We start from the raw sequence: 24,986 nt of genomic DNA, 5'->3' as shown, positions 1-24,986 counted from the left end.
CCCTGGGCGGTGAGCTCTTCGCAGTGCGCTCCCCATCCGCTCAGGCTGGCATCTGTGGTGAGCAGAGTCCATGTGGGGGAGGACATCTTCGACCCCTTGCTCATGTGGTCGGACTGCAACCACCACCGAAGCTGGGTCCGCACTCTGGCTGGTACAGGTAGATGCATGGAGTAATTCCGGAAGCGTGGGCTCCATCGAGAGAGAAGGGAGCGTTGTAGTGGTCTCATATGGGCCCACGCCCAGGATACCACTTCCAAGGTGGATGCCATGAGACCGAGAACCTGCAGATAATCCCAAGCTATGGGCCGGCTGGCTCCCATCAAGGACCGTAGACGCATCTGGAGTTTTAATCTTCTCTTGGTGGTGAGACTGACTTTGTCTGCCTGGGTGTCGAACTGGACTCCCAGGTATTCCAGTGATTGGGGAAGGCCGTAGGCAACTCTTGCTCAGGTTGACTACCCATCCCAGACTTTCCAGAAGGGCGATCACTCTGTTGGTTGCCCGATGGCTCTCCTCTCGGGATTTCGCCCTGATCAGCCAATCGTCTAGGTAGGGATGGACAAGGATTCCTTCCCGTCTGAGCGCTGCTGCTACCACTACAATCACCTTGGTGAAGGTCCGCGGCGCCGTGGCTAACCCGAAGGGCAAAGCCCAGAATTGGAAGTGTCGTCCCAGGACCTTGAAGCGTAGGTAACGCTGATGATCCTGATGGATCGGGATATGCAGGTAGGCTTCTGACAAGTCTAAGGCCATGAGGAACTCCCCTGGCTCTACTGCGGTCTTGACCTAGCGCAGAGTTTCCATGCGAAACCTCGGGACCCTTAAGTATCGGTTGACTGACTTGAGGTCTAATACGGGCCGGAAAGTGCCCTCTTTCTTGGGCACCATGAAATAAATGGAATAATGCCCAGAATCCATTTCCCATGCAGGTACTGTGATTATGGCTTTCAAGGACAGGAGCCTCGCCAGGGTGACTTCTAATGCCGCCTTCTTGTGGATTGGACACGGAGACTCCACAAACCTGTCCGGAGGGGTGTGATGGAAATCCAGATAATAGCCCTCTCGGATGATGGCGAGGACCCACTGGGCCGACGTAATCTCGACCCATCTGGGGTAGAAGAGGGTTAACCTGCCCCCTATGGCTCCGTCCCCCGGATGGATCGGCTGATTCTCATTGTGAGGCACGGCCGGGACCTGAACCGGAACCGGCTCCCCTCTTGCGCTGCTTGGTCCGAAAGGACTGGTTCCTGGCCTGAGGACGAGGTGCCTGGTAGTGACTCCTATAGGGAGTGAAGCGTTGGCAGCTTCTACCTCTGGAGGGCCTCGGAAAGATGCGCTGGTTCCTCTTGGACCTGTCTTCCAGCAGTCGAGGTACTGGAGAGGCGCCCCATGTGCTGGCCAGTTTATCTAGGTCGCTGCCGAACAGGAGAGAACCCTTGAACGGCATTCTAGTGAGACGTGTCTTAGAAGGAGCATCGGCTGACCAATTCCAAATCCAGAGCTGCCTCCTGGCTGCTACTGAGGATGAGACCCCCTTGGCTGTTGTACGGACTAGGTCGGAGGCAGTATCCGTAAGGAACGAGAGAGCTGACGCCATGTCCGCTGCCGGACCATTGTTCCGGACCTGTGACAAACAGGAACGCGTCACCACTGTGCAGCAGGTTGCGATTCGTAGAGACAGAGCTGCCACCTCAAAGGTTTGTTTCAGGATGGCGTCCAGGCGTCGGTCATGAGCCTCCTTGAGGGCCGGCCCCCCCCTCCACTGGAATGGTAGTGTGCCTGACCACAGCGCTAACCAAGGCGTCCACCTTAGGGCACGCCAGCATATCCTTGATTGCCGGGTCCAGGGGGTACATGCCAGACAGGGCCCGACCCCTTTTGAATGAGGCCTCCGGCACATTCCACTCCAAATCTATCAGCTGTTGCGCCGCTTGCAGGAAGGGGAAATGGCGGGCTGTGGGACGAAGACCCTCCAGCAGGGGGTTCTGCGTAGATGCCTCCATGGTGCTGGGGCCTGGAATAGCCAACTCCGTCAGGCACTGAGAGACCAGGTCAGAGAGATCTTCCTTGGGAAAGAACCGCCTCATAGTTCGATATGGCTCTATCCCCGAGGGAAGTTCCCCCTCCTCGGGGGGTTCGGACTCGTCCTCCGAGATATCAGGGTCCGCATGAGCTGGACTGCCCGGAGGCTGGTGCTCACGATAAGGGCGAGAAGGTCCGGGGGCAGGGTCAGCCGGAGCAGCAGCGGGTCCAGGACGGGAAGCCGACTGCATCTGTACAAAGGCGTGGATCCCCTTAAATAAGTCCACCCAGGAAATGGAAGCGGTCTCCAGCCGTCGGGGTACCAGGTCCCCCGGGATTCCTGGCTGTTCGAGATGGCCCGCTAGATCCGGAGTGGCCCCTGGGGAACTGTCGGTAAACCTCGGTTGAGACTGGTCCTGGCCCGAGGCTCCCACTGCCTCCTCACATTGGGCACAAAGGGAGTCTGGCTCCTCGCTCTGCGTGGCTCTAAGCTGGCAAGCTGAGCACAGGCCAAGAACTTTGATGCCGGAATCCGGAGGTGCCGCCTCTAGAGACGCCGGGGCGTTTAAGTGTTCCATGGCACCGGCGCTTATGCTGTCAGCAATATGCGCTCAAGAATAATATGAGCCCAAGAACAATATGCGCTCAATAATATGCGTTCAGCAATATACGCTAAATAATAAACAGTATGCGCTCAATAATATGCGTTCAGCAATATACGCTCAATAATAAACAGTATGCGCTAAATAATATGCGTACAGCAATATGCGCTCAATAATATACAATATGCGCTCAACCACATACGCTTAGCAATATATATATGCTGCGTTGTGCGCCTATACACAGGCGCCTATCCGTGTGCGCCTATCTGTGGGCGCTCAATACCTGAACCAGGCAGACAAAATGGCGACCTCCACGGTGTGCCGCACGCAGGCAACGCCACCGATCCTCGTACCTCGGAGACCAAAAGTAAGAGATGTACGCCTTACCTGATCCTCGGCGCTTCCCGGCTGTAACCCGGGCGGTCTCCGGCTGCGGGGGGAGAGGGGAAATACCTACACCGCCGTGCTCGAGGAATTGCACCCGCTGCCTCTAAGCCGCCAAACTCGTCTCGCTCGGGGCTAAGTCCACGCCGGGACCGAGGCGCCTCTCAGCCAGGCCCGAGCCCTTCTCGCTCGGGGGCTAGATCCCTGCTGCGATTCGGCCACCGGACCAGGCCTAAAACCTCCGAGGGACCACGGAAATCACCTCGGGAAACTCGACTGGGGGAGGGACCGGAGGGTATCACCGCAGGAGTGCGGGGCTCGTCGTCTGAGAAATTTGGAAAGTTGAAAGTAGAAAGTAGTATTGGAAAACACGCTCAGCGAGCGTGCAGGCTCTCCAAACTGCTTTGGAGATGGAAATTACTGAGTTGCTTCACTTCCTGTGGGGATATATGTACCCGTGCTGATGTCAGATCTGTCTCCAACTGCTAGCACGAGCACACTATACCCACTTGTTCTGAGTCCATCTGGCTACACGCTAGGAAATGAAAATTTTTAACAAGCCATGTATGTCTGCTCTTGGATCTGGAAGTTTTTTGGTCTTTAGATTTAAGGTGGTACCTACTTTTTCTATGAACTTTGGGAACGAAAGTCCTCCGGGGACAATGAGGGTTCTAATTGTTCTTCCGGAGGATTTGATGATATACTGGTGAGGATAGAGAGGAGTAGATAGGTTCTCTTCTTGGGCCCGTAGATATTGGGCTCGAAATTTGTCGCCAACTGTCATCTCCAGATGGAAGGTCAGGCGAAGGAGAAATGATTAAGCCCTCCAATTCCCCTTCTGATGAGCTGGATGAAGGGGGTGGAATTTGGGACAACGCTAATGTATTGAAAAAGGTCTGAAGTATACCTGTAATCTGAGTTAGAGATTGAGAGGCTGCTGCCTGTACGCCTTTGGTTGAAGGTCCTGATACTCTCCTCATCTTTTGAGATGGGGAAGGGAGGGGAATCTGTGTTTGGCTTCTTCAATCCGCTTGGGCTGTTTATGTGAGGATGAGAAAGAAGGGCATTTTGGAAGTGCTGAAATTTCTTCTTCTGAGGCCTCAGAGACTTCCATATCTGAAATAGTGAGCGGGTTGGAAGGATTTTGTCTAAAGGATCTTGGAGTCTAATGTTTTTGTATTGGATGTATTAATTTTTTTGAACTCTTGCATCATTTGCGTCGAGTTTTTTATCTTTCAATTGACTTGATGCTAGTGCCAAAGTTGGATGCTTCGACTCTATGTGGGTTTTGTGTGACAAAGTTGACGCACCGTGTGCCGGTCGATGCATTTCTATGCTTGGCTTGTGCGACGGCTTCATATGACACGCATCGGGCAAAGCACTCGATGCATCAGCAGGTCTCATAGCATCTCAGTTTGTGTGGGAGTGGGTACGCTTCGTATGTGGTACCGATCCCGTTTTAGAGCTCTTTGCCGGTTCGAGAGAAGAAGCTCTTTTCTTATGGGATGATTTTTTAGGTTCTCTGGCAAAGATTGTGTCTGACTCAGGGCATAAGAACCCGAAGCATCTTCCTCCGGGTCCCAAAGTTGGGCAATTTTCACAGCTCTCTGACATTTGAGCTCTCAGTGACAGCAAGCCACCTGATCATGGCCTGGTCCTAAACAGATATAGCACCGGGCATAGCCGTCTGTGAGAGACATTGGCAAAATTTAAATCCGGAAGTTTCTGACAGCAAGGTGGAACTTAAAAGTGCCTTTGGGGGCTCCCTAAAGTGAGGATGAGAGAAGAGAGAAAAATAAGACAAGTGTGACAGGAAGAGAGAAGAACCGCGACCGTTGCCATAGCTGGAATAAAACAAACTGACAGAGAAGAGTCAATCGCGCGGGAAGCAACTGTGCAGTCACACAAGAGTGAGAGAGGTGAAAGTATTCAATATCCTATGAGAGGTTCCGCACCGGGTCACCAGGGGGCGCACCCCGACAGCATGGCTAATTCAGCCTGTTTATCCGTGGAAAACCATAGATCTGAAGAGGCCTCTGGCCATCATGAAAGAGGAATCGTCAGCTTTATCCAGTTTCTCCCTTCCTGTCTTTTTCAAGGCTAATAACAGTGCTGTGCTTCTAAGCAAGAGCCAAGACTAAGAGGCCTCCCTCTGAAGACAATCAGTTCTACTGGATAAATTATATAAGAGAGATACTCGAGGTACACTTGGTTATCATTGTTTGCTCCCATTGCACTGCCATATTTCCTACATGACTAACTTCTGTGATTCACTGTTCCAGCACAAAGCTTCGGCTAGCCAACAAGACAAAACCCTAAACATGCACCAAAGCAGCATTATACAAAAGAAGTGCAAAACACAAGGTGCATATTCAGGAGAAGACAAATGAACCTAGTTCCACATTTTAAATACATGCGTAAATCCCTCTTAAGGGCTAAAGTCCCCATTACTGTTCACAACACGAGCTGTACTTTCTTTTATCAATCACGCACAAGTGAACATTGGACTACAAACTTACAGCTAGCATTTCTGCTTCGATAAGCGTCCGGTATTGCATACTACTGGTGGCATCAACATGCAAAAGTTGCCCCTTAATTGCAGGGGAGTAACCTAATAAGCAAAGAGAATAATAAGAACACTTTACAGCTGCAGCTCTGACAAGTATTCAAAATTGATTCTGCATATCTGCAGTGCAAAGAGAAAATAATGCAACAATGGAAGACCAGTAATGCATTTCTTGCACAAAAATTACCAAGCTATCCAGGCAGCAAGTCCGAATTACTGCTTCCTCTGCTGAGCAGGAGAAAAATATCAGACACCTAAATCTGTACTTGGGCATTTGGTTCCTAGAAATCCACCTGCATTTTCTGGCTATTTTGACCAGTCCCTGTGTTTGTGCAGTCAGGATCTATTTCATAGTAATGACGGCAGAAAAAGACCAAAATGGTCCATCTAGTCTGCCCAGCAAGCTTCCCAAGGTAGTAACTGCCGCTCCATGCAGGTTACCCCCACATTTCTGTTAAGGGTAGTAACTGCTGCTCCGTGCAGGTTACCCCCATGTTTCTGTTAAGGGCAGTAACTGCCGCTTCGTGCAGGTTACCCCCATGTTTCTGTTAAGGGCAGTAACTGCTGCTCTGTGCAGGTTTCCCCCATGTTTCTGTTAAGGGTAGTAACTGCCGCTCCATGCAGGTTACCCCCACATTTCTGTTAAGGGTAGTAACTGCCGCTCCGTGCAGGTTACCCCCACGTTTCTGTTAAGGGTAGTAACTGCTGCTCCATGCAGGTTACCCCCATGCCTTCTGTTAAGGGTAGTAACTGCTGCTCCATGCAGGTTACCCCCACGTTTCTGTTAAGGGTAGTAACTGCTGCTCCATGCAGGTTACCCCCATGTTTCTGTTAAGGGTAGTAACTGCCGCTCCGTGCAGGTTACCCCCACGTTTCTGTTAAGGGTAGTAACTGCTGCTCCATGCAGGTTACCCCCATGCCTTCTGTTAAGGGTAGTAACTGCTGCTCCATGCAGGTTACCCCCACATTTCTGTTAAGGGTAGTAACTGCTGCTCCATGCAGGTTACACCCGTGTTTCTGTTAAGGGCAGTAACTGCTGCTCCATGCAGGTTACCCCCGTGTTTCTGTTAAGGGTAGTAACTGCTGCTCCATGCAGGTTACCCCCGTGTTTCTGTTAAGGGCAGTAACTGCTGCTCCATGCAGGTTACCCCCACATTTCTGTTAAGGGCAGTAACTGCTGCTCCGTGCAGGTTACCCCCATGTTTCTGTTAAGGGTAGTAACTGCCGCTCCGTGCAGGTTACCCCCATGTTTCTGTTAAGGGTAGTAACTGCCGCTTCGTGCAGGTTACCCCCACATTTCTGTTAAGGGTAGTAATTGCCGCTCCGTGCAGGTTACCCCCATGTTTCTGTTAAGGGCAGTAACTGCCGCTTCGTGCAGGTTACCCCCATGTTTCTGTTAAGGGCAGTAACTGCTGCTCTGTGCAGGTTTCCCCCATGTTTCTGTTAAGGGTAGTAACTGCCGCTCCATGCAGGTTACCCCCACATTTCTGTTAAGGGTAGTAACTGCCGCTCCGTGCAGGTTACCCCCACGTTTCTGTTAAGGGTAGTAACTGCTGCTCCATGCAGGTTACACCCGTGTTTCTGTTAAGGGCAGTAACTGCTGCTCCATGCAGGTTACCCCCGTGTTTCTGTTAAGGGTAGTAACTGCTGCTCCATGCAGGTTACACCCGTGTTTCTGTTAAGGGCAGTAACTGCTGCTCCATGCAGGTTACCCCCGTGTTTCTGTTAAGGGTAGTAACTGCCGCTCCATGCAGGTTACCCCCGTGTTTCTGTTAAGGGCAGTAACTGCTGCTCCAAGCTGGTTACCCCCATGTTTCTGTTAAGGGTAGTAACTGCCGCTCCGTGCAGGTTACCCCCATGTTTCTGTTAAGGGCAGTAACTGCCTCTCCGTGCAGGTTACCCCCATGTTTCTGTTAAGGGCAGTAATTGCCGCTCCGTGCAGATTACCCCCATGTTTCTGTTAAGGGCAGTAACTGCCTCTCCGTGCAGGTTACCCCCATGTTTCTGTTAAGGGTAGTAACTGCCTCTCCGTGCAGGTTACCCCCATGTTTCTGTTAAGGGCAGTAACTGCCTCTCTGTGCAGAACCCTTCTGGATGGATGGAAGGAAGGAAAAGTTTACATTTAATGTTCAAGTTTTTGTGGCGTGGTCTCTTCTTACCGCCTTCACCAACCGTCATTGGAATGTTCACTTCTAAATATGATCCTGCCCCAACATTCACATGAACAGCATTGGTTTCCTAGATGGAAAAAAACAATATTGAAATTAACCATTCAATTCATCATCTAGCTATGCGATCCCCAATCTCTCTTCTCCTCCTCTCCTTGCTCGTTGTTCAAGTTACCTACATTATAATATGGCACTAATGGAAGTCTCACAGAAGCTTTAGGTCCTACCAGCGACAGTTATTCATCAATTTGAAGGTCATGATCTAAAGCTTATTCAAAAAAATAAAATAAAATACTGAATTTGACTTTTATAGAATTTTGGTCATTAGTCAACTGCACAGCAGTCACTCTGCCTTCCTCCCTGGCTCTTCCCTCTAGAGCAACTCCCCAGGTCCCTCCTTCCCCTTCTGAGGACACAAGGCGGGGCAGAGGCTGCTGGTGTCGAGACAGTTACCGAAAGCAGTGGGGAGAACAGAACAGTCCCTGCAGGTCAGGGATTGCCTTCCTCATGCCCAGAAAAGAGAGTGCTAGCAGTGCGGCTCTCATCCTGATAACTGGGCCTCACAGGAGGAGGAACATGAATATCGGCCTCTACACTACCTCCACCATGAGACAGATGCAATACTAACCCCAAATCACTTCCTAAGCATATCTAGTATTGAAGAAATCAACCTCTCTTAGGTTTTGTGCTGGTTAAAAAAAAAAAAAAAGCAGAGACAGACACCTGCCCTACCAGCAGGCAGAGAAGAGAGAGCACGCTATCGGCGGGGTATTAGAAAAAAAAACACAAGAGGAATAAAACCAGCTACGGATAAAATCTAAAGAAGAAAATCTAGAATGAGTACAATATTCAAATAATCTATTAATGGGAAAGAATTTGGTTGAAATATTAGATATCCATAGCAAATTACTGCACTTACAATTTGAGTTCACAAAAGTTTTAGACGTCTTTTATGGGAACCGAATGCATATTTAATTATTCTTATGATGACTAACTACTACTACAGAACAGGGAGAAATGTTTTCCAATTAGTTAAACTATGAAATAATACAACAGATGCCTTTATTTTATTCTCCTTTCAACTCCCAGACCAATCAAAACCTATCCCTGCGGCGATGCTTAGGGCGTCAGCCCCCGAGAATACAGCACCATAGGCAATCATCCAAGGCTGTTCATTTCCCACTAACTCGTACACAGCTTTCTCTCACTGCCTTGCTAAAGCTACTTCTGAAACCTTTCTCCAGCCGGGGGGAGTTTTGTATTAAATACTGTCGTTACTGGATTTATGTGGTTGCAACTTCATGGTATCCTTTATGTATTTATTTTGTCGCTGGTGCCACGCTCGCTTCGGACATTCGTCAATGAAACACTTGAAAAAGAAATCCAAATAAATAAGAGGGAGGAACAGGCCATGACTTTTCAGAGCCCGGTGACCTTTAAGGGTTACTGAATGACTCTGAAGATGCCTTCCCCTCACACCAAGGCTGTGGATATTGTTTTCCCTGATGATCTCGCCCCAACCAGCCTGAGATACAGAAGCCAGGCACGGAAACCAAGGCTCCCCACCGTACCGCTAGGCCCACCTTCACAACCCATTGAAAAATTGCCTACCCTGTTTTTAGTGAAAAGGAAATCAATGGTAGCATCTGCAATGATGTTCATCCGCAGTTCAAAAGCCAGGATTTGGCGCAACTTCCCAGGCTGAGCAATTTCTGAAACCTTCATAATTTGATAGTCTGGCGGGAAAAAGAATTTCCACAAGCAGTCCCTACAAATATGAGGAAAAAAAGAATTTTAAGCAATAGATCATCCCCCATCTTTAGCACAAAGCTATAATTAATTTCAAATTCAAAGCAATAGTACGCATCCTTTCAAAATACATGGCTGCAGAAGGGATCCAGAGAAAACGGTAATGGTATTCTGGAATAGGAAGGGGGAAAAGTGAAGGGTCAGATTTATTTCCATCGGCAAGTCTCATTTATTCAATAGCGCTAGAACAGACACTCCCCCAAACCTTCATTTCTCTATCCAGGGTAAAGAAACCTTATCATAACGAACTGCAAAATCATCAAGATAAATGCACATAGGCAATACTTGTTCTGACTTTAAAAATAACAGACTCACATCACACATGAAATTCGCTTGGCTCTTCATATGTAATGTTGCACAGATGCTAATTATAACATTTAATCAATACTATCTCAACATAAAAGCAGGCCCTGTGGTGGTGGCTGTGCATCGTTCAGCAGGAGCACAGGGACCTAGGCGATTGAATCCTGAGCATCAGCGTCACTAGTTCTGGCAGCTATTTAGATTACTGTAACTTCTGGTGGCAAGACATTGTGGGAATGGGGGCTGAGTGTTGAATTAATCAATCTGTATGCTCAATTACCGAAGATAATACAGAACCAATGAGAAAGACAATATAAACTGACTTTGATAAAAGCAAGTTTGCTTACCGTAAACGGTGTTTCTATAGAAAGCAGGATGAATTAGCCATGCTGTCTGGGAAGCATCGTGATCCCGAGTAGGCGCAGTTTCCCCTAGCTGATCACAGAGTTTTTTGACTCTGTGCATCTGCGTGGTAGTGTTCCCGCGCGGTTCCCTCACCTCTTTAGTTTCTTTGTAGCCAAGCGAGAGGTAAGTCAATAACGTATGTCTGTCTGTGTGACTGTCTAGGGAGGAGAGAGGGAACGCATGGCTAATTCATCCTGCTATCTACAGAAACAGAGTTTACGGTAAGCAAACTTGCTTTTTCCCCCGTCGATAGCAGGGCTGAATTAGCCATGCTGTCTGGGAGTCCCAAGCTCCCGGGTTGTGTCCTTGTATATTCATTGTTTGTAGGTTTGGACATCAACCCTTGAAGTGGTAGACAGTCTCATGTTCTTTTTAGTGATGAGAAGACTGCTGTGCCTAGTGCTACGTCAGAGGTTGTTTGTTGTTGGGAGGCAATAATGAGATGTGAATGTATGAATGGACGACCATGTTGCCGCTTTGCAGATATCAATTAAAGGAACTTTGTTCAAGTGGGCAACTGATGCGCGGATTTGGTGCGCCTGAGGCTTTGTGAGTAGTTTAATGGAACGTTTATTGTAGCAAAAAAGAATGCATTGTGATAACCAACTGGCTATGGTCCTTTTTGAGACTGGTTGTCCAGGATCATTCGGGTTAAAGGAAAGAAACAGTTGAGATGGCCTGGAAGTTGAATGAGTCCTTTTCTTATATTAAAGCTAACGCTCTTTTACAGTCCAATGTGTGTAAAAGTTTTTCTCGCTCGTTATTATGTGGCTTTGGAAAAAAAAATAGGTAGAGTTATGGTTTGATAAAGATGAAAAAATGTTACCTTCTTAGGCAGAAAGGAAGGGTGAGGACGAAGTGTCACCTTGTCATGGTAGAATTCAAGATAAGGGGAGTAGTGAACCAAGGCTTGTAGTTCGCTGACCCTCCTTGCAGAAGTAATGGCAATGAGAAAGACTGTTTTCCATGTCATATATTTGATGTGGCTAGAGTCTAATGGTTCGAAAGGTGGAAGCATTAGTTGTTCCAGCACTACATTTAAATCCCATGGAATTGGGGGTTTAGTCACCGGTGGGCGAAGTCGGATCATTCCCTTCATGAATCTAGAAATCAACGGATGGTTAGACATTGGAAGTTATTAAAAGGATCATGAAAAGCTGTAGCACTGATATGTACTCGCACTGCAGGGGTGGCTAGTCCTGCTTCGTAGAGTGTGTGCAGATATTGCAGTAATTGAGTGGCCATGTATGAGAAAGAGTTTATGTTCTTTGGAGTACACCAGTCTAAGTACCGCAGCCACTTTCCTTTGTTATTGCGTCTGGTTGAAGGTTTCCATGAAGCAATAAGAATATCCTCTAGTTGAGAAGATAAACCTAAGGGATTTAGTATTTGCCTTTCAATCTCCATGCTGTGAGATGAAGGGATTGATTCATGGGGTGAAGTAATGAGCCCCCTTCCTGTGTCAGAAGATGTGGAAGATTTTGTAACGGTATTGGTGGATGAATGGAAAGTTTCACGAGGTACGCGTACCAGGTTGTCTCGGCCATGCTGGGGCTATTAAAATCATGTCTGATACGTCTTGGATGCATTTCTGAATCGTTCGAGATATGAGTGGAATGGTTGGATAGGCGTACATCAAGCCTGGCGTCAATGGAATGAGAAAGGCATCTGGAGCAATCCTTTGATTGCTGGGGTAAACTGAGCAAAAGGTTTGGACTTGTCTGTTTGCTTCCGTGGCAAAGAGGTCTATTCTGGGAAACCCCCACTGTTTGAAGATGTTTTGAGCCACCTCTGGATTTAAGGTCCATTTGTGTGGATGAAAAATCCGACTGAGACAATCTGCTGTTACATTGTCCAGACCTGGAAGATAAGTTGCTTGAATTGATACTTGGGCTTTGACTGTCCAATGTAGAATTCGTGTTGCTTCCTGGCATAGAGTCCAGGAATCATACCCTCCTTCCTTGTTTATGTAAAACATGGCTACCTGATTGTCTGTATATACCATGAGGCTTGATCCCCTTATCTGATCTGAGAACGTTTGACGTACCATCCAAATGGCTCTTAGCTCCAGGAGATTGATCTGGTATGTAGATTCCTGAGGGGTCCACAGACCTTGAGTTTTCAGTTCGCCCAGATGTGCTCCCCAACCTTTGTTGGAGGCATCTGTGGTCAGAGTTATCTGATGAGGCGGTAAACAGAATGGAGCTCCCGAGGAAAGATTTTTGGGAAGGAGCCACCATCGAATGTCCTCTTTCATTGTGTTCGTAATTCGAATTCTGGTGCTGAATGGCTGTATGAATTGAGACCACTGAGTCTTTAAACCCCATTGTAAGCAGCACATGTGAAGTCTGGTGTGAGGAACCACATAGATCGCTGCTGCCATATTACCCAGAAGTTGGAGAACCTGGCATGCAGATATCCGGTTTCTGTGAAGCAGGTTGTTTGCCAATGATTGTATGTTCTGCATCCTGTCTGGAAGAAGGTACACTCTCTGATCGACCGTATTTATGAGAGCGACTATGAACTGAAGTAGCTGAGTAGGTTGTAGGTGAGACTTCTCAAATTGATAAGAAATCCCAACCTCTGAAGGCATTCAATCGAGCGTAACATATGATCTCTCAGTGTAGACTGATCCGATGCTACTATTAACCAGTCGTCCAGATAGGGAAAAATTTGGATCGAACGTTTTCTTAGGTGAGCCACCACCACTGCTAGACATTTGGTGAATACCCTTGGGGCTGAAGATAAGCCAAATGGGAGAACCTTGTATTGGTAATGTATATTCCGAACTTGGAAACATAGGTAACACCAAGAAAACAGGTGAATTGGTATATGGGAATATGCATCCTTCAGGTTGATGGAACATAGCCAATCGTTGTGCTGAATCAGCGGTAGGATATTTTTGAGAGAAGTCATTTTGAATTTCTCTCTCTTTATGTGCTTGTTGAGTAGTCAGATCTAGAATAGATCGTAGGCCTCCTGACTTCTTTGGAATGAGGAAATATTGGGAATAAAACCCTTGGTGATGATGATGATGAAGAGGGATGATCTGTATAGATTGTTGAACCTGTAGGTTGTTCAATTCCGCTGTGAGCGATGTGGACTGGGATTGTATCATCCTCTTCAGAGGAATATGAGGAAGAGAAGGAGTGGATTGAAAATTTAGAGAGTAACCGTTTTTTATAATGTTGAGTACCCACTGATCTGACGTGATGGATTCCCAATTGTGGAGAAAAAAATTGAAGTCGTCCTCCTATGAATACTGGTAGTGGTGGTGGCTGATTAATTTCAAAAAGAAAAAGCTTGTTTTTGTTGAGGGGCCAGCGTTTGCTTTACTTGTCTTTGTTGTCTGGCATGACCCCTAGAACTTGGTGGAGCTGTGTTTCTTGGCGAGACATACGGTTGAGGCCTGTACTGTGAATATGGTCTATTGTATGGTCTGGAGTAATACTGGCGACAGTAAGGATAAAATCGATGTTGCGATTTTTGAGACTCTGCAGGAGTGGTGAGAGATAATACAGCTGCGCTTTGTTCCTTCAAATGGGAGACTATATCTCCAAATTTATCTCCAAAGAGATTGTCACCCGTGCATGGGATATCGGCTAGCTTCTCATGTACATCAGTCCGAATTGCACTGGCTCTGAGCCAAGCCATACATCTGGCCGCTATAGCCGAAGCCGAAGCAGACGCTCTTGCTGAAGATTCAAAAGACTCATAAATAGAGCTTAGTAAATGCTTGAGGCCTTCTTTCATATCTAAGAAAGATTGGTGAAGTGTATTGTCCTCCGATAGACATAGTGGACGCAGCTTTTGGAGTGATTCGAAGAGGTATTGTGTAGTATAGAACTGATGATGCTGTATTCTGTTCGTGAGCATGGAGGAGTGATAAATCTTCTTCCCAAAGTCATCTAGGCATTTATTCTCTCTGCCCGGTGGTGTGTTCGAATGCAATTTATTATGTTTAGTTTTGGATAAGGCTGATTCTACCACGATAGATTGGTGGGGAGGTTGGACAGATTCGTAAATTGATAAATTACGCATCTTGTACTTAATATCAATTTTTCTTGAAGTAGCCGATGTTGAGAAAGGAGTTTTCCAGATTTTGAATAGTAGATTTTCTAATACAGAGTGAGGAGGTAGAGCAGTGGGCTCGGGAGGAGATTCAAATATTTTTAAGATTCCGAGCATTTCAGCTCTGGGGTCAGGTATCCTTCCTGTTTCTACCTGGAGAAGACTGCCTACTTTCTCAATAAATTTTGCATAGGTCAAGTCCTCCGGAGGAGAATACGGTTCAGGTAGGCCTTCCTGAGGATCAGATGGCATTCCTGTTGAAGAATTCAAAGAATGAACTGATTCTGGAGAACCTGGACTAATTGGTTGAGTTGGTGTATGTTCTTTGACCAGTTGCAAAGGTTCTACACCTGGAGGCAAGGTAGGAGAACCATCTGGAGAATGCTGTGGTGGTAATTCTTTTGTTTTTTCCAGTTCTTGGAAAAATGAGCTGAGAATATCTGAGATTTTCGTCATAGTAGATGCCGCCAAAGTACCTTGTGGAGGAATATGGAATCTTTGCTTTGGGCTTTTGTTGGCATTGCCGCAAGCAAAATGTCCTCAGGGGCTTTCCCTTTGTGTTGACCTTGAGGAGGTATAGTAGGCTAAGGGCAAATACGTTTTGTTAATGCAATTTGCAAGGAAGGAGAGCGTCTCTTCTCTCTAGAAACCGATGAGAGACTGGCCAAAGAACTGTCACTAGGAAGAGTTCACCCTGATAAAGATTCAGATGCAGAGAAACCTTCAATGTCTATGTAAGAAGTTATGGAGATTCTTGATGAGCTACTAGATCTTACTGTTTGTCAGAAGCTATATGATGTAACTTATGGCGATGTTTGCCCGATGCACTGCGATCTGGTGATTGCACCTGCATTCTTTTTGCGCCATGCGCCCTAGGAGCATCAGGCAATGACCTGTGCTCCGTAGGTGCGCCGTGTGATTGGCTGTGCTCCGTAGATACTCTATGCGCTGTAGCTGCTCTGTGTGCCGTATGACGCGTCGAGGATGCGTCGTCGCGGCAATGCGCCATGGATGCGCCGTATAAATTGAACGCTTCATGCTTTGTTCATGCGTCTTCTCGTTTCGAAGCGTCGTGTTTTCTTTTTAACGATGCTGACAGCGCAGGCTCTGAAGATGCACTCGCTGGTTCTTTACGCCGAAGTTCCTCTGCCAGATCCCCGGCTTTTGAACGAGGCCTTGAGGGTGTGAGAGACCTTGGTCTGGAACTTTTAGCGGGTCTTCCGAGTCCTGCTGGTCCCAGCGAGGACGCTCGCTTTGAATGGGCCTTACCTGACTTCGCCGATCCCGGCAAAAAATGCACGGAGGATGGTGGGGCCGAAGTGCCCATGCGTTGCCTCTCCATCCTCGTGGCCCAGTGTTGCTGGGCCCACGGAGACATCCTCCCGCAGTCCCAACACAATTTCTGATCGTAGTCCAGGCCTAAACAGATGTAGCAATAATTATGTCCATCAGTGATGGACATAATTTTGCCACACTGACAATATTTGAACCCAGAGGGCTTCGGAGCCGTCTGGGATGAGAAGTCTTGTGAAAAACGCAAAAAAATTTGGTGAAGAAAAATCCAGTCAGGCAAAACATTTGCTAGCAGAAAAACCCCAAGTGTGAACGGTTCGCGGAAAAAAAGAAACTGAAGAGGTGAGGGAACCGCGCAGGAACACTACCGTGCAGACACACAGAGTCAAAAAAACTCTGTGATCAGCTAGGGGAAACTCTGCCTACTCGGGATCGCGATGCTCCCCAGACAGCTTGGCTAATTCAGCCCTGCTATTGACGGGAAAAGAGTAATATCCTACCAGTGGTCAAGCATCTAAGACCAACAGCTGAGATATATTCTACGAGCAGGGTGGGCCATCTGGTCTTTACCTACTATGTTAGTTGGTGCTTTTTCAGGAAGAGTATAATAGATGCCTGTAATGCCCTTCTGGAGGTGGTGGTGGAGACAAAAACAGTAACAGAATTCAAAAGCCAATGAGACAGACACAGAGACATGATGGTAATTTAACACTAGGTAACCTGCACAGAGCAGCAGTTCAGCTTATAATAACAGTTATATGACTGCTTTGTGCTTCCAGGAATGCAATGGGCTAACCTGCACTAAAGAAAAATTGGTTCTTACCTGCTAATTTTCGTTCCTGTAGTACCATGGATCAGTCCAGACCGTGGGTTGAGCCTCTTGTCCAGCAGATGGAGACAGAGAAAAACAAAGGGTATCCTATATCAGGACAGAGCCTATCCTGCATCCCTTCAGTATAACCATTGTCAAAGTATATAAATATAAAGATAACCAGATCAATCAAGCAACAAGTAACTGATAATTTGAACAATTCAAAACTCTGTAAATAACTGCTCTTACATATATCTATATCCATCTAGTAGATGTTTCCGGTGCCTTAAAGTTCTGATAGGAAGCAGAGAGATGAAAAAAAAAACTGTAAAGAAACAAAGGAAAAGAGCTTCGAGGGGACGTAGCAGACAGTGCACGGGAGGGAGTCTGGACTGATCCGTGGTACTACAGGAACGAAAATTAGCAGGTAAGAACCAATTTTCCTTTCCCTGTATGTACCCGGATCAGTCCAGACAGTGGGATGTACCAAAGCTTCCTTAAGTCGGGTGGGACCGAAACAGTCCCGCTCGAAGCACCTGCCTTCTGAAGGAGCCAAATACTGGCTCCTGCACATCGAGGCGATAATGACGAGCAAACGTATGCAGGGACCTCCAAGTAGCTGCTCTGCCTGTGAAACCAGAGAGTGGGCGGCCCCAACAGATATATGCTGACGCAATTGCCTCCTTTAGCCAGTGAGCAATTGTAGCCTTAGAAGCCTCATTTCCTCTATTTGGGCCACTCCATAAGACAAAGAGATGATCAGAGACTCGGAATTTGTTTGTAACCTGTAAATATCGCAGTAGTACTCGTTTTACATCAAGGTCACCACCAGGCGTGCTTGCAATGTCCTCAGAAGAAAATGCAGGGAGTTCCACCGACTGATTTACATGAAAGGAAGACACAACCTTCGGCAAGAATGACGGTACCGTCTTAAGGGAGACCCCTGAATCAGAAAAACGGATGAGCCACCACTGCGTAACCATCGATATTGCCTAAGAGGGACCCGAGACAGGAAACCTGTACCTGTAAGGAGTTGAAAGACAAACCCTTGGAAAGGCCATTCTGGAGAAAAGAGAGGACCTAGGATACCGGAGCCTTGCGTGCCGGCACTCTGGACTCAGCACACACACTCTCAAAAACTCTCCAAACCCGGACATGAGCGAGAGAGGTAGAAGGCTTATGTGCCTGCAACAGGGTGGATATAACTTCTTCTTTATATCCCTTCTTTCTTAGTCGCCACCGTTCAAAAGCCAGGCTGCTAGACAAAAGCGATCCACATGATCGAAAAATACTGGACCCTGCTGGAGAAGGTGTGGAAGATGGCCGAGGCGAAGAGGACCGGACGTCGCGAGGTTCACCAGATCCGCGTACCACGGTCTGCGGGACCACTCGGGTGCCACAAGAATGACGGACCCCCGATGAAGTTCTATTCTTCTGAGTACTTTTCCCACCAGAGGCCAAGGGGAGAACACATACAGGAGAACGTCATGAGGCCAGGGAAGAACCAGGGCATCCACTCCTTCCAAGCAGTGCTCCCTTCTGCATCTGAAGAATCTGGGAGCTTTTGCATTGTTCAGAGTAGCCATCAGGTCTAAGTGGGGGCGACCCCACCTGTGGACGATCAGATCCATCACTCTGTCAGACAACTCCCACTCTCCGGGGTTTAGATGCTGATGACTGAGGAAATCGGCTTGAACATTCTCCTTCCCCACAATGTGGGAAGCTGCCAAGCGATCCAGGTGATGCTCTGCCCAGGCGAACAGCTTGCTGGCTTCCAGAGCCACCAGGCGACTTCTGGTGCCCCTCTGCCGATTGATATAGGCTACCGTGGTGGCATTGTCAGAGAGCACCCGCACCGCCTTGCGACGGATCAGAGGAAGAAAGATCTTGAGTGCCAGATGGACCGCTCGGGCCTCCAGGCAATTGATGTGCCAGCGGGATTGTACTGGGGACCAGTATCCCTGCATAGAATGGTAAATGCCTTAATTATGCATTTACCATTCTATGCATGAAGTTGCTGAATTATGCATAATTAAGCTCTTAAAAGCAGCAGGAGGCAAGCACTCAGTCATTGTCATGACTGTGGTTCGATCATTGTCCATCCACATTGTGGGGAAGGAGAATGTTCAAGCCGATTTCCTCAGTCATCAGCATCTAAACCCCGGAGAGTGGGAGTTGTCTGACACGCTAGAGAACTATATAGATCTTCTCTAGAAATCACATGATCTTTGGCAGTCTATTATCTTTGGCAGTCTATCATTAAAACCCAGCCTCTAGCCTATATTAGGCACCGCTCATGTTAATTATGTTATTACCCCCTTATATCTTAATCCAAGTTAATTCGACCTGTTCATTGTAAGACATTTACTTGTCATTGTTGTTATTGTTTAAAATGTAAACCGAATTGATCAATAATTTTGTTATTGGAAAGTCGGTATAGAAAAATGCTAAATAAAATAAATAAATAAGGAGGAAGACAACCCGAATGCTGTATTCCCCCCTGCCTTGCCTCCCTGCATCCTGAGCTGAAGCAACTTGCAGAGCCTGAAGAGCTGAACAGTCCTGTTTGGGTGATGGAAGCTATCCTCTCTACCTCTGCACTGAAGACCTAGGAAGGGAGAGACCGGCAGTCCAAAGACCCAGAGAGACTCCCGTATGGTGAAAAACTATAGGCTCCATGCCCTATTCAGTGGATCAGCTAGTTAAGGCTCTTAATATTACACAGTATCCCTGCGTAGACAGTTTGACACACTGCTCCCCAGCCTCAGAGGCTGGCATCTGTCGTAACAATGATTCACTGAGGAGTCTGTAGGGGCATCCCCTTCAGGAGGTGAGTGAGTGAGAGCCACCATTGCATGTCGGCGATGTTAGAGTCAGAGAGCAGGAGGGGCGTCCAAAACTATTCAGACACTGGCTTCCAGCGGGACAGCAAAGCTTTCTGTAATGGACGCATATGCGCAAACGCCCAAGGAAACAGATCGACATTGGAAGCCATGGATCCCAGGACCTAAAGGTAATCCCAGGCCGTGGGTAGCGAGAGAGAAAATTGCGCACTTGATCCATAAGTTTGAGCGTCTGGCAGGAACACCATGCCGACCCGGGTGTTGAAGCGTGCTCCCACGAATTCCAGGACCTGGGAGGGCTGGAGATTGCTCTTGGAAAAGTTGACTATCCACCCGAGGGAGGTTAGGAAAGCCAAGACCCTGTCGACCGCCAACTTGCAGAGAGTCTCCGACTTGGCTCGAATGAGCCAATCGTCCAAGTAAGGATTGACTAGGACTCCTTCCCAGCAGAGAGCAGCTGCCACCACCACCATGACCTTGGTAAAAGTGTGTGGCGCGGTGGCGAGGCCAAACGGAAGCGCCCGGAACTGGAAATGTTGTCCCAGAATGTTGAACCTGAGATACTTCTGATGGTCGTGGCTTATCGGGATGTATAGGTAAGCCTCCGTTAAGTTGAGCGAGGCCAGATATTCACCTGAGCGAACCGCCGCTATCACCGCCCTCAGGGTCTCCATTCGAAAATGGGAAACCTTGAGGGCCCGGCTGACTCTCTTGAGATCCAAGATTGGACGGAAGGAACGACGAAGTAGATGGAATATGGGCCGGACCCTTGTTTCTCCACCGGGATTGGGACTATGGCGCCGAGCTCTTGTAGCCTGCCAAGAGTCTGGCAGACCGCTGGCCGCTTCCGGTTCCACAGGGAGAGATTATGTAAAGATCCGGCAGGTCCCGAGCACATTCTAATGAGTAACCTTTCTCTATCACCTCCAGGACCCACTGAACCGTTGTAATTTTGACACATTCCTCGAGAAACAGGGACAGACGTCCGCCTAAGTTGGGAACAGAGGAATGGGCAGGCCATATTTCATTAGGGAGAGGACTTTATGGTCGAGTGTTGTGGGTTACCATCCCGGAAGGGACGGCGGCTCATCCAAGATAAAGGGAATGAGCGGATCCAGCTCTTCCCTTTGGAACAAGCGGAGAACACGCAGATCGTGACCCTCAAACGGAAGACCTGGGATCAGGAACAGTGGCCGGGGAAGCCCATCTGGAGCAGCAGGAGGCTGCGGAGCAGGCACCAGAGGGACTTTTGCGGGGGGGGGGGGGGGGGGGGGCATCCTCTTCCTGCAGGCTAGCCAGATAGGATTTGTGCATTAAAAGCACAAATTCCGTTGAAAAACAATGCCTAGATTTCCTGGTAAGGGGGGAGGGGGGGTGAGGGGGGGTAAGGAGGCAAGGTCAGGGATCTCCTCCAGGGAGTGAAAGGGACTTAAATCTGGAGGGGCAATAGTTAAATCGGGCTCTCCACCTTCCTCCAGCCCCCAATCTGAAGTTAAAGCTGCCCCCAAAATGTCCGCCGTTCCCGCGGTTTATCGTGAAGGGAACGGCCTAGCCACGCGTTGAGAAGCCCGACCCCGGGCCGTCAGTCTTGTCGCCGCCATGGAGGGACCCTCCTTGCCCGGCAGGCACCCGGAGCATCGCCCATTGCGGGAGAGCCGCAAGGCAGGCTCCCTGCAGGCTAAGCAGGAAGAAGACCGCGGCATGATCAAAGGAGGAAGCAGCCACAGAGGAGATGATCAGCTGAGCTGGGCTGCAATGGTAAGCGATAGCAGGCGAATGAATCCTGCACACTACCTCCTCTGAAACAGAGCAGGGAGAAATTAGGCTTGTCTTTTTTTTTTTGTTTGTTTTAAACAATTGCAGGGGATTTAAGCTTCCCTGCTAGGAGACCCGAGGTATTAAATGTCTCAGGTCACCGGGAAGGGGAGCCTAGGCTGAATAATCAAGCGGCAAGCCCCAATAGGCCCCTATAAGAGCGAGGAGACAGAGCTGTCTCCACCAGAACAGAAGTTTTGAATGCAAACAGAGAAAACTTTGTGCAATCAATTTGTTTTTGGTTTTTTTTAATTTATAAAAGGATAGGAGATACTTGCTTGATCTTGCAAAAGTATGAGGAGAAAACCCCACAGGGAAAGAGAAATTGTGGAAGAAAGGGAACCACAGGTTCAGCTGCCACAACTGCTGGAGACAGAGAAATACTGAAGGGATGCAGGTTAGGCTCTGTCCTGATACAGGATACCCTTTCAGGTGTTCTCTGTCTCCATCTGCTGGACAGGAGGCTCAACCCACTGTCTGGACTGATCCGGGTACTTACAGGGAAATGGCAGTCACAACCCTGAAGGGCACTGGGTAGACTGGATGGCCCAGTTTGATCTCTATCTGCTGTCATTTAGTACGTTCCTAGGCTAAGCATCTAAAAAAGTTCAGTCTCAAAGCCACATAACTAGAGCCATCATCAGCTTCTCCTAACACAGCCAAACCCGTCTCAAGAAAATGTCTAAAGTCCACAGGAAATGTGCCTGACATTTGGTGCAAAACTCTGATGTACAAGCTTCATGTGAGACCCACCATATACAAAAACACTTGTTTTCTTTTAAAAAACAAAAAAGAAACTACCTAGGTACTAGACGCCAAGTACTTTCAAGCAAATTAAAATGTTTTCGTATGAGTTCATAAGCGGGCATCGTGCATCGTTATCTGCAGAGTTGAAGAACTATCAAACAAGTAATTTGCTGCTGTACCTCTGCCTGTCAGCCCAGGGGCCATAGTTAAAGTCAGTGCCTTTCCCACAAACGATATCTAATCCCCAGCACGGCGGTAAGTCCTGCAACTTGGTATCTTCATGGCTTGTTTCTCCTTCAATGTTTTCCTCAGATTCTTCGGGTACAACCCCTGTGGAGAGCAAACAAGGTCTATGAAAGCAACTGCTTAAAGAGAGAAACACAATCCATTAACCAACCGGTAATGTCAGCCAGAGCACTAGGAGCCTCTTTTTATGGCTCTAGGGCCAATGTGATAGCAGGACTTGTGAGAAACGGACAAGTGGCAGTCATCAGAACTGACCGCTTGATGAAACTTGGAGAAGATACAAAAGAACTGGTAAAAGAGCAGGAACATCAGCTAATTAAAGCCTTAAATTATGCATTTACCATTCTATGCATGAAGTTGCTGAATTATGCATAATTAAGCTCTTAAAAGCAGCAGGGTGCAAGCACTCAGGGTCATTGTCATGACTGTGGTTCGATCATTGTCCATCCAAAGAGGAAGACAACCCGAATGCTGTATCCCCTCTGCCTTGCCGCCCTGCATCCTGAGCTGAAGCAACTTGCAGAGCCTGAAGAGCTGAACAGTCCTGTTTGGGTGATGGAAGCTATCCTCTCTACCTCTGCACTGAAGACCTAGGAAGGGAGAGACCGGCGGTCCAAAGACCCAGAGAGAGTCCCGTATGGTGAGAAACTATAGGCTCCATGCCCTATTCAGTGGATCAGCTAGTTAAGGCTCTTAACATTACACATGCAAGCCCTGCTAGAAGGGGGTGGCATTAGCATTTATTGTAATCTGACAAGCACCAGAAACCAAAGTTTTGGTAACTATTGTTTGTTTATTTTCTGTTTCCCTAACTGCTAGTGTATTTCCTGCTGCAGCATTAAACTTAGCCCTGTGTAACTTAGAAATAAAGCATTATTCAGACAAATAGTTTGGTTAATTCTCTAAAAAGACAGACAGGAAAGATTGCTGGTGAAATAGGAGGTATATACATAAAGGAAGGTGGGATTGAACGCCTAACTCTTCTCCCTACAGCCTTAGGTACAAACTTAAGAGGCCAATGCAATATTAGGCGCTCAAGTCAGTACGCCGGTTAACACTCGGTTGGGCATGCTAGACTTAAGCCCGATGCAATACAGGGATTAGCGCGTCCAAAACACGCATCTCTAATAGTGCTTGTCACATGCAAATTCCACGTAGAAGAGGCTATTAGCTAAAATTCTGCAATGCCAAAACTTGCTGTGCAGCCAAGGCACCCTTTTTAATGCAGCAAATGTAATGCCTGCCCGGGAGCAGGCCTTAAAAGCATGCTGCAGTCAAGAGCTCATGAAAAAAATCCTGCTTTCTGTGGTTACTCCTATTAGTATCTTTATGATACAGTAGAAGGAAGCACAGAAAGCAGCATCCCCAAGATCTGGCCAGACAGTGTCGAGCACTTAATATTAATTTATTCACTCCTTCACTTACTGCCGATTGGTCCTTTTCACAGTCACGTCATTGAAAGGACCAATCCCCTGACAAGTGTCAGTGATAAGGACCAACTGGGAACAGCCCACAAGATGGCACTGCCACAGCCTACCAAGCCGTGTCGACCAAGCCTAACCCATCTCAACCTGCTCGCTCAACCTGCTCGGAAGCCCACTTTCCCTTACCCCAACAGGAGCTATTTTTCACTCAACGCACAATTAAACTCTGGAATTTGTTGCCAGAGGATGTGGTCAGTGCAGTTAGTGTAGCTGGGTTTACAAAAGGTTTGGATAAGTTCTTGGAGGAGAAGTCACTGCTATTACTAGCAACAGTAACATGGGATCTTCTTAGTGTTTGGGTAATTGCCAGGTTCTTATGGCCTGGCTTGGCCATTGTTAGAAACAGGATGCTGGGCTTGATGGACCCTTGATCTGACTCAGTAGGGCATTTTCATACGTTCTTGATTGGGAACAACGTCTGAACGGCACGCTTAGAAAGGAGACTGGAGGAAGTCTTAATGAAACTCCTCCAACTTCTCTGAATCGCAAGAAGAGATTTCACATAAAGGTCAGATGAGAGAAACATCATACTACTTCTGTTTTATAGAAGAAAACTGGATATATTATGTTACCTGGTTCATCCATGTAATAGTAAATGTCGACATCATTAGACTGCATTACAACAAAGCCTTCTCCCATTAACCTTGGTGGCCTGTCATGCAAGAAAAGAAGGAAGATATGAACACGTGCCTCTGCAAAATCAAAGTCTTATGCAATTACTTTTGCTTTCTGCATAATCCAGATAAAAGAAACCAATTCACTGTGGATCTGGGCAGCTATAAAAAGCATTGCAATTAATGTGTAGTTCACTCTACCCTCTTTGGCCCCAATTCCTCTGCTCTCCACTATTTCTCCCCTCCCCCTCCAGGCTCAACTCCTTTCACTCTATTTCCATCTCCCAACCCTCCATTCCCACAGTTTGACTTCTCTCTCATACAGCCCCTCACACCAGCTCCCTCTGACCCTCTCATAAACACATAGCACTCATACAGGTTCCTTCTCTCTCTGGCGCGCACAAACGCACACACACACACACCCTCATAAGGCTCCCCTCTGTACCTCTCCCCCACATATCTTCACACAGGCTCCCTCTCGTGCACACACACACACACACACACACACACTCACCCGCTCACACAGGTTCTCTGTCCCACTCACACAGGCTCCCTCTGTCCTTTTCATATTTTTATTTATTTATTTTATTTAAAATCTTTTCTATACCGTCACTACGTTAAATACCATCGCAACGGTTTACATATTGGCACATAAAATAAGGTGACTGAGTGTGTACCCATATACCCACACTCCCCCTCCCACAAGCTCCCTCTCTCTCTCGCACACACAAATACCCCATCATACAGGCTCCTTCTCTTTCATACACACATACACAACCTAACTCAGGCAACCTCTCTCTCTC

The 24,986-nt window shown here is 47.6% G+C and overlaps 1 protein-coding gene across 1 annotated transcript in view; it reads right to left on the bottom strand.

Moving 5' to 3' along the window:
* The window catches only part of KIAA1109 (KIAA1109 ortholog), a 590,259-nt gene that overhangs the window by 481,265 nt on the left and 84,008 nt on the right, over nucleotides 1-24,986 (bottom strand). The window contains 5 exon segments of the mRNA XM_029584454.1: nucleotides 5,528-5,619; nucleotides 7,734-7,812; nucleotides 9,354-9,510; nucleotides 22,019-22,169; nucleotides 24,142-24,221. Of these exon segments, the coding sequence (XP_029440314.1) occupies nucleotides 5,528-5,619; nucleotides 7,734-7,812; nucleotides 9,354-9,510; nucleotides 22,019-22,169; nucleotides 24,142-24,221 (559 nt within the window).

The sequence above is a fragment of the Rhinatrema bivittatum genome, chromosome 1, assembly GCF_901001135.1.
Source record: "Rhinatrema bivittatum chromosome 1, aRhiBiv1.1, whole genome shotgun sequence".
NCBI lineage: Eukaryota > Metazoa > Chordata > Amphibia > Gymnophiona > Rhinatrematidae > Rhinatrema > Rhinatrema bivittatum.
The sequence above is the reverse complement of the archived record's forward strand: the minus strand, read 5'-3'. Positions and strand labels throughout refer to the sequence as shown.